General features: G+C 55.4%; 1 protein-coding gene across 1 annotated transcript in view; it reads right to left on the bottom strand.

Annotated features, from left to right (window-relative positions):
- The window catches only part of CCDC78 (coiled-coil domain containing 78), a gene marked incomplete at its 5' end in the record, with an annotated part of 13,630 nt that overhangs the window by 1,084 nt on the left and 2,631 nt on the right, over positions 1-9,915 (bottom strand). The window contains 9 exons of the mRNA XM_010080477.1: positions 1,002-1,229; positions 2,812-2,855; positions 3,632-3,803; positions 4,625-4,836; positions 5,870-5,995; positions 6,491-6,569; positions 7,188-7,276; positions 7,938-7,988; positions 8,072-8,245. Of these exons, the coding sequence (XP_010078779.1) occupies positions 1,002-1,229; positions 2,812-2,855; positions 3,632-3,803; positions 4,625-4,836; positions 5,870-5,995; positions 6,491-6,569; positions 7,188-7,276; positions 7,938-7,988; positions 8,072-8,245 (1,175 nt within the window). The remainder of the gene's footprint in view (positions 1-1,001; positions 1,230-2,811; positions 2,856-3,631; positions 3,804-4,624; positions 4,837-5,869; positions 5,996-6,490; positions 6,570-7,187; positions 7,277-7,937; positions 7,989-8,071; positions 8,246-9,915) is intronic.

Raw genomic sequence — 9,915 nt, 5'->3', positions numbered from 1 at the left:
GGGGCAGGAGCCTGATGACGATAGTGGACTCAGGGCATCGGCTGGGCAGACCAGGCAGCCTTCCCTGAGCAGGTGAGGGGGCCAGGGCCACCCCAGGATAGGCAGTGACCCCTCCACCAAGCCATCACTGACTCCTCCAGAGGCTTCACAGACAACCGGTGAGTGGTCGCTAGGTTTGGCACTCGGGGGGCTTTCACGGCTGTCCACCCGTAGTTTGTTGCAAAGGGAAGTCACCTTCCCTTTTAGATAAAAACCATTCTGTTTTTGCAGTATCTATGGGCAATACATCATCTCACCCACGTTAACCACACAGTCCCTGTGTCACCGGGAGGATCCGAGGGGCTGGACCGAGCTCGCTCCCGAGATGCCCCGCAGAGCCTGGAGCAGGACCTGCTCCCAGTGCGGCGCTCCAGCCCCTCAGCCACAGCGTCTCCCTTCTTTTGGCCACGAAATTTGGGTGTTTGGTTTTACGGGACCAGAGGAGGGAGGAGCACTTCCTCAGGAAGGAGGAAGGCACGACATGGCAGCGGGCTGGTGGCACATCTACAGCCTTGTCCACCACAGAAAGCCAAACCTCCGCTTGGTCCCCAAAGCCCTTTTCCCTGCGTGGGGCAGGCAGTGTGGCAGGGATCCCAGCATCAACCCTTCTCACTGTTGAACAGCAAAACCCCCCCCAGCTGAGCCTGCTGAGCTCCCCCCGAGCATCACCCCAGCTCCACGGGTGCTGCAGAGCAGCGCTGCGGATGCAGAGAGCTCTCCTCCCCGCTCCGGGCCACCCCCTTCCCCAGTGCAGCACAAATATCCTCGCTCTCAGCGGGAACCAGACTGGGAAACTGGTTCAGATTCAGGCGAGACTTGAACCAGGTGGAACACAGACCCGGTTTGTTACACAGATGCCGAAGTGCCTGTGCTAAAGCGAGGGAGGGAGCAAAGAGCAGCTGTAAGGGCTGTTCTTTTAGGAGCAGGGGAAGCACAGCCTCAGTACATCACCAGCCAGGGACCTGTGGGAGTCACTCGGTGGGCTGAGGCCAAAGCCATGGCAAGGCTCCGTGGAAAGCTTCCCCGCTCCATCCTGGAGCAGCGCATTGGCCCCAGGGCAGCGCATCTGCGACACCTGGGTAAGGGCTAAGCTTTCCTCAGAGGGGCTGTTCCAGATCTCTACCTGGGTGGTGTGCGTGAACGCCCGGAGCTGCTTCCTGACCTCTGCCCAGCCCTCCTCGTCCAGCTGCCTGGGAGAGAAAAGCAGATTTTGATCATGAACAGACCTTCAAATGCAGCCCATCCACAGGTGACGCAGGGCTGGCCACCACTCGTGCCCATCAGAGCATAAACCCCAGGGCTCTGAACCTTTCCCTCCCCATGCCCCAAACTTTGGGGCATTCAGTGCCATCCCTGTGCCCCGGCACGGAGTCACAGCCCTGCTGCCAACCCGGGGCTCTCTGCCGCAAGGGCTGGATTTCTGCCAGGTTCACATCAACGCTCGTACATCAGAGGACTCCGTGCAGAAAGAAGTTCCTTAACCTGACACTGCAGGACTGAATTTGCTGGAAATAGAGAGCGATCCATGCCAAACGCTGGCGCTTTTCATGTTTTCTGAGCACAAACCCACCCGTTCTGGTCGCCGAGAGCGATAGGTGAGCTGTCTGCGCAGCGCAGCCGTGGGAAAGTTCTTCCCATTCTGTCCCAGTCTGAATGAGCAAAATACGGGTCACATCTGATGCTGGGGGACTGGGGTTGGATGAAGGGAGGAATGCATTGTGCTCAGGAGCGGCTCTGCCGCCACTGCCAGAGTTCCCTCTGGTGGCTGCAGCTTCCCGGCCCAGGCACGCGGGAAATCACCGCTGAGATTTCATGGGAGCACAAGCCAAGGGAACAATGAACAGCGAAGCCACGCAGCCGATAAAGACGAGGAGCGGCAGGAGGTATGGCTGAAGGGCTGCTGTTACGCCAGGCTCCGTGTCTCTAGCTAGAGGTGCAAGGTAAAGACCCGTCAGCACACAAGGCAAGTGTTTGAAGTGTTCAGAGTCTCCTGGCAGCTATAAAATCCTTAACAAGAAGATGCATCACTAAAATGCAGGTTCTGGTACTTCTCTGTCCTGTTCTGTGGCAAGTCCGCCAAAATTAACATGTCTCTTCAAGGACTACTGCTATTTTTTCAGCTTGGCAGAGCCTGGTTGAGGCTCAACCACTGGCTGACTCCTCCACACTGACATCTACTTGCCAAAATACCTGACGTGTTTTCTAGGCTACTGCATTTTAAAAGGCTGGAAAATCCCAGGTCAGATTTCTCCTCCACTTTGTTCCACCTCTCCACAGCTATAGTTGGTAGAGTTTCAACAGAATAATGGAGCAAGGGGAAGAAACCCGTAAAAATGGGCAAATAAAGGGCATTTCAGGAAGCCAGGAGGTATCAGGACAGGGTCACCGAAGGGTTCCAGCCCAGCTTCTGCACTGGGAGGGAGGAGAAACAAGCCCATCCCAAACTGGTGGTGTTCCTCGGGTTGTGATCCACCAAAGCACTTGGATGTATGCTTCACTTCAGCTTCTCAAGAGATCAGTGGGACTAAAAACACGATTAGATCAAACATGTGCTTAAGAGCTTTCTTGGATCAGGGCCCAAGTGGCCAACTCATTTCACCGCAGGAAATGCTGTGCCGAGACGACAGCCGGCTTTTCTTCACCGATGAGTCCCTATCAGCTTGCCTCCTCCCTATTTATTCCCATCTCCAAGTAAAGCAGCAAAGACTCCTTGATCCACAGGGCAAGGCGAAGTCAGAATTACAAACATCCCGAGAAACACACAGCACTTACTGCTCAGGAGACTGCAGGAAGCCAGAGGTTTCTTTCGGTCTTTTCTGAAAGCAAAGGAAGAAGAGTATTCCCGTAAGCATTACCCCATGGCAATCTCCCCACTTTGAAGTGGCACGATGTATCCTAACACTCTAACAGCCACCGCCACCCTGGCAAGGAAGTGATGTGCAGCACAATCTCAAGGTTTAGGTCTCCCATCCTCTGAATTTTTAAATAAACATATCTCACACAAATCAAGAGACATGTCTCTGCCCAGGCAGCAGCAGTGGGAGGCTGTGGAGCCGACTGGCGTGTTTCTGAGCGTGGTCTCCTGCACACTTGGCTATTCACGCCGAGGCAAAGGCATTCAAGAACAGAAAACCCTATCCTATCCCTCCCTTATTTGCCTCTTCTTTTAGCAGCTCTCCCATAACATCTGTGGCTCCTCAGCCCTCCCAGAGCTCAGCGACCCCCATAGAATCATAGAATGGTTTGGGTTGGAAATGACCTTAAAGATCATTGAGTCCCACCCCCCTGCCATGGGCAGGGCCCCCTCCCACTAGATCAGGTTGCTCAAAGCCTCATCCAACCATCTATGGGGCTGCCCAGCCTCCTGGCTCTAACCGTAACCCACCCCGATGCAGCAGGGCTGGAGAAACGACGCTTGGACATCACATCTCTTCCCAAAATGAGAAAGCGAGCCAGCACTACCCCTGCCTGTGCCACGGATGCAGCAAACCCCCAGGGAATGCCTAAGGAAGGAGCTGAATCTATCGCTTGTGAGACCCTCCCCACCGCCCCCCTCTTTCGCCCCCCAGAAAGCCGGCAGCACAGCCACCACCTTCCGCAGATCCTGTAACTGCATCTCCAGCTTTGCTTTATCCTCCCGCAGCCGGTTCAGCTCTCGGGTTGTGTTTGTCAGCAGCTCTGGGTCTGTGATGGAGAAGTGGAGCTCAGCAGGGCCGCAGTCCGTAGTGTTGCTGCCCAGGGACCGGATCCGCTCTCGCTGGAGCCTGTAACGTGCCAGAGGGGTTAGTCCCTGGCAGCTTTGGTTTGGTAACAACACCCAAGCTTTGCTTTATCCTCCCGCAGCCGGTTCAGCTCTCGGGTTGTGTTTGTCAGCAGCTCTGGGTCTGTGATGGAGAAGTGGAGCTCAGCAGGGCCGCAGTCCGTAGTGTTGCTGCCCAGGGACCGGATCCGCTCTCGCTGGAGCCTGTAACGTGCCAGAGGGGTTAGTCCCTGGCAGCTTTGGTTTGGTAACAACACCCAGCTTTGCTGCTGCTGCTGGAGGTACCATTCACTTGGGACCTGCTGGCTTCTGGCCACCAAGAGCCAGTCCACCTGCGAAGGATACGTGGGAGAGCCCAGCAGTACACGCAATATTCCTGGGAGTGTTTCTGAAAGGAGCTCATCCTAGAGCTATTTGTGGCTTTTATGCCACAAGAATTTCTGCTGCTTCCCACAGCCCAAGCTGCTGAGCAAGCCGAGAGCACTGCAGGGACAGGCTGGGAGGCTGGAGTTATTTTTGTGGTACCTCTGCATTTCCACACCATCCAACATGGAATCCAGCTCTCACCCTACATATTACACAGGAGAAACATTTGTGCAAAGCAGCTCCAGGGTGTCCAGAGCACCCCAGTGTGGAGGTGGAGACTCCTTGTTCCCGGCTTGTCGAGAGCAGGGAGATAACTGTGCACTCCAGATCCTCCGCTCCACCTGGGAGCCCCCTTTGCCTCCCTCCGAGCCTGTGGACTGGGAGCTATGGGACACTTCCAGTTGGTCCTCAGCAATAAGCCGAAGAGCCAGAGGCAGCCCAGCCCCAGCTGAGCCCTACCCGTAAGCAATCAGCAGGTTCTCGTGCTTCTTGACCAGGTTCTTCATGCGTTTCTTGTAGCCACGCGCCGCTGCGGCAAGCTGCTCTTCCCGAGACTTGTAGGAAGCCCTGATATCCTTCAGCATGCCGTCCACAAAGCACTTCATGGCAACGGGGTCAGCTGGGGCTTTGCCAGGTCCCGCTACGCCGACGGATTTGCTGTCCATGTAGTCCTTCAAACACACAGAGAAAGGAACCCAGGTAATGAAGGCGTTCTCTAAGGCATGTAAGGCATTTCCCACAGGGAAGGTCCGGGCATATTTGTGCTGACAGCACAGAGAATAGGGCATATCTTCCATTTTCTAAGAGCAGGAAAGGCTAATGAACTTCCATCAGGGCCCCTCAAGACAAAGAAGGCATCTGTGCTGATCAGTGACCCATCTACGGGAACGCAAGTCAGCGTTGGGAGCTACCACCTCTAGTCCTGTATTCTATGATCCTGTTCTATGATTCTCTTCTTTCCATCATGCCCTGCTCTCTCTGCTAGCCAAGATATGCTTCAACATCACTCCGTTAGAAATTAAACTATTCTTAACAGCAAAAATTGCTTTGCTTAGCCTCCTGATCCATCACCACATCGTGTTCTTTGGTACCAGCCTCCTCCCAGCATAGAAACTCTTGCCAAAACCTGCTTACTGCTACCTAGAAAGAGATTTCTTCCCAGTCCTGGACCTGCCTGAACCACCTGCCTTGTGCTGGGTCCCCACCATGCTCTGGGGATCCTACTCCACATCAAGGTGCTGGTTCCCAGCACAGGTCCCAGGCTCTGGTGTTACAGGGCTCTGCAGCTGCCCGGGGACGCTGGCATTGCTCCCTGCGGGGACAGCAGCAGTCACCATGGAGGAGGCGACAAAGCCAGAAGCGGTGTCGCCTGTCCTGCCGCGGGACATTGTCAGGCAATGGAGACTAGAAGCCAACTGGAAGGCAGCCATGGTAAATACAAGGATCTTTCAGTCCAAGTAATCTGACCAAGAAAAGCCCCAGAAGAAACTCACGGACCATTTTGTGTGGCCGTACGGGAAATCTGGGCAAGGAGTGGGGCTGGCATCTCCTCCCCCAGGCCAAGCCAAGGGCACAGAGCCCCCTCCCAGCTGCAAGCCCCACTGCCAACATCCCTGGCCCAGCAAGGAGAGGAAACAGCAGCTGGCAGCCAGCACAGAGAGCCCTCCCCAGGCCAGGAGAGCCCCCAGGGCCGGGGGTACCCACCGCCACATCCTTGATGTACTGCGCGAGCCGGGAGCGATATTCCTCGTTCAGTGCCTTCAGCTGGAGCTGCAGCCGGGAGTTTTCTGCCTCCACCTCCTGGAGCTGGCTCTGGGAGGAGAGCAGCACCTGGGCACAGCAAACACTGCCCTCAGCCTCCAGCCAAGCAAGGGGCAGCAAGAAGTTAGCTGGGGGACATAATTTCCAGATCCTGAGCTCCACTGGAGCTGGGGAGGTCCTGGGTGTTCACATGAACCCTCTGGAAATGTTTATAGTCTCTGTTCCCCTGCTGCCTTCTGTCATTTGCAATCCCCACCCCGGTGATTTCACCAACTCTTTCTAAATATCAGTGAACAAAATTCCTTCCACCACCTCTGGCAAGCAGCACCTTCCACCACGTGCATCCCACCTTCCACCACGTGCATCGCAGCCCTGGAGAAGGAAACTGCACGGGGAGGAGCACTTTGGTGTGACAAACCCCTGGAGAGGGAGATGTTGGAGCACCTCAGTGCAAGACCTCCACCCCTGCTAGCTCCAGGAGGAGCGCAGGGCACCCGGGAGGAGCAGAGGAGCAGGGGCAGACCCAGCGCTCGGGTGCCGGGGGGGAAGGGAGCCGGTCCTCACCGCTGACTGCTCCACCAGCTTGTGCTGGGTCTCCCCGATCGCTCCCTTCGTCTCCTGCAGCTCCTTCTCCATGGCGATCCTGGGCAGACAGAAAGAAGGTGTGTTTATTTTAAACCTCTAAACTCCTCTGTAGGTCCAGTACAGCCAGCTTCGAGAAGGAATCACTCTGGGGTGACAAAAATCTCTTGGCAGCAGCTGCCAGCCCCCACCAGATGGGTGCCAACCAGTGGCCACAAAGCTCTGGCAACCAAAAGTGAACATCCTCCCCAGTCTGAGGGTCTGGTTCTCCAGCATCCCTGCTGGAGCATCCTTACATCTCCAGCATCCCTGCCTTTGCCGGGACACTGACCCCATCCCAGCTGGGACGGGAGAACTGCTGTGGGGTAAGGGCCAGGGCTGGATTAATCTCTGGGCTGTCACACATGTGCCATGTGTGTCGCAGAAGGTGGATTTTCAGAGCTGCATAGGCCAGTTAGGTACTGAACTTTGAAGCAGACAGCTGATCCTCTTAAGAGCCTTGAAAACATCAGGTTTTGCTTCCAGGCCTCACTTGTTCCAAGGGTGAATCGTCATTTCCCACCATGTCCCCCCCCCGAAGGCAGGCTGCCTCCTCTCCTGTGCCCAAGGATCAAATTCAGCCGCACCAAGTGCCACAAATGCTCAGATAAAACAGAAGGACGTGCCCTCAGACACTCACACTTTCTCTTCCAGCTTCTGCTGCTGCAAGTTGTAGGTTTTCTTCAGATTTTCAAGCTCCACTTTTATGTGATCCTGGTTTCCAAGCAACTGAGGGACAAATGAAGAAGAAGATGAGACAGAGCTAAGCAGAGGGATTCGTGAATGGGGAAGAAGTGAGGAGAGCCTCCAGCTGAGCACGAGTCCTGCTGACCAGTGACATACTGGGGAAAGGACAGGTTTAACTGGGAGCAACCAGTGCCCTGCAGCACACCAGAAGCAGTGTGTGCTCTGGAGACGGGGCACATGGGGGTCCACACATGGTGTTCCCCCAAGGGACAGCCTTGCTCCGAGAGTCACATCCCAGCAGGAGCTGGTGGTGGAGCCCAAGCTGGTATCATGCGGGCTGCAGACGGGAAGGAGGCAGGGAGCATCTCGGTAGTCTTGGTTTTGGGGGCTTTATCATCCCCGTCTTTCTCAAGTAACAGGGAGGAGAAAATAAGCAAGTGTCCTCGGCACTTGTTGACTTCTGAAATCCTGCCTCTGTTCACCCAGGAGCACCGACGGAGGGAACCACAGCTGCCCTCTCTCAGCTTTTGCCTCCACGAGAGCAGGAGTTACTTCAATGCAAAGCGTGGAAAAAACAACTTAAAAAAGATCAAGGCATCAGCTCATCCACAAAATCCAAGTTAGCCCCCGGAGATGCCAGCCAGTTGGAATAAATTCCCCCTCTGTGTTCCCAGGATCCAGCAGCAGACCCCCACACACTCACGTTTCTCTCCAGCTTTTGCTGCTCACGTTCAGAGGCAACTACATCTTCTGTCTGGTTTTAGTAGGAGACAGAAGAAGGTGCCTGTTAGATCCTTGTTCTCCAAGGAGCTGAGGACGGGGCAGAGAGGTCCTTACCTCCACCTTCCCAGCTGAGAGCTGTCGCACCATCACTCGCGCTCTTTCCAGCTCAGCAGCGGATCCCTCGGCCGCGGCGGGCGAGCGGTGGAGGTTGCTGTCTGTGCGGGGAAGGGTGCTCCTGGCGCTGGCCAGGTTGAGCAGCTCTCGGCTGAGCTCTTCGTTCTTCATGACCTGCCAGGTCAAACAAGAAGGAAAGAGCTTCTGAAACCCTGCCTCTCCAGCTCCGCACCGTCTGCTCAGCACATACCCGCTGCTCTGGGCGCGTACACGAAGCAGGCACTCACATCCTCTCCTAAAAGCAAGTTGTATTTTTAGTTCTCTCTTATGTCCAAAGATATCAGGGATTTTCTAATTCTCATGGAAATGCAGGAGAAGTATCCAGCTTATTCACACGGAACCTCACTCCCTCTGCCCATCTCACCCTGCCACTGCGATACAGCTCCCGACGCCAGCCCAGCCCCGGGCACAGCTCTGCCACCACCGCTCTGTCCTGACCTCCTGCCTCCCTCCTCGCTCCAACCCCGCACTCTCCACACAGCTTCCCAACCCTCCGGGCAGCTCTTTCCCCATCCCAAGGCTCTGAGATGTAAGAGAATGGCCAAATGTAAGAGAAAGGCCAAATCCCTCTCCCTCTACGCTGACGCCACCCAGCTCATTCCAGTTTTCCGGGAACGCATCCCTCCGGCAGCAGCCAGCCCACATCCCCCTGTAGGCAGCCAGAGATTCAAAGCCGGTGCGAAGTGACACATTTCCAAAAGAGAAAGAGGATGTGAATGAGAAAAGCTCTGTTACAGGTGATCTGGAAAGAACACTGGGGGAATTCATGTCTCCCGGGAGGGTTTCTATGTAGATAACAAAGCTCTGATGGGGTTTATGACTGGGGACAAGCTTGAGCAATTGTTACCATGGCAGTGAATCGGGAGGATGGGAGGCAGAGGTCATCTGAGTCATCCTCGGAGAGAATAGCTTATCAAAAGATAGCACAGGGTGGGCTGAGGGAGAGAGGAGAGGAGAAAAGAGCCTGACAAAGAGGTGAGATATACAGCTGTGAAAACTGACAGCCACGCACAGACAGGCTGCTTGTTCTCCAGCCGAAAATCGATCCATCTGCAGCTGTCAGCCCCGAGAATTTGATCAGAGGGGGTCACACGAACCCCAAAGTACCAGCTTAGCGAAAGAAAGAGGCAATCCCAGGTTTGCCATGGGCTTTGCTGCCTCCTCTGCGCTCCCCAGCCTGGCCCGGCTCCAGGGAAAACCCCGGCGTGGAACTGGTTCGCAGGAATTTGGGTTCGCTTTGTACCGCCGCCGCAGCCGGCGTGAGCCTGCGGAACAAAAGAGGAGGAGGAAATGGAGAGTCGAGGAAAGGTCAGAGCCTTGAAAAGGAAGAATTTACAGCCAGTGAGAAAACAGGCACAAAGTGACTGGCTGGCATCTTCTGGAAGGCACTTCCCCAGGGACAGGCAGGGCCAGCTCCGCCGCGCTCCTCCGCCGGGGACGATGTGTGAACCCAGCCGTACAATGGGGATGGCGACAATTCAGAGCCTCCGACTGTTCCCGTACGAGGGAGCATGAATGAGCTCGCCGAGCTGCTTCTGCGCCAAGCAGCCATGACAACATATTGGCAAGGTCACAAGGAGCACTTGTAATTGGGAATGTGTAAAAGGGTCATTGTCTCCCCAGAAGAGCGCCGGGGAAGGGGAGGGGGCAGAACCGCAGGCTGCTTTTCCCATTTCCTTTGGGAAAGTCCACACTGGGAAAATAATGAGCAAGAGGCCCATGCTGTGACAAGCCCCAACCTGCCAAGTCAGAGCCTTTTTTTTTTTTTTTTTTTTTTTTTTTCA

This window comes from Pterocles gutturalis, unplaced genomic scaffold (genome assembly GCF_000699245.1).
Source record: "Pterocles gutturalis isolate BGI_N339 unplaced genomic scaffold, ASM69924v1 scaffold17914, whole genome shotgun sequence".
Lineage (NCBI taxonomy): Eukaryota > Metazoa > Chordata > Aves > Pterocliformes > Pteroclidae > Pterocles > Pterocles gutturalis.
The sequence above is the reverse complement of the archived record's forward strand: the minus strand, read 5'-3'. Positions and strand labels throughout refer to the sequence as shown.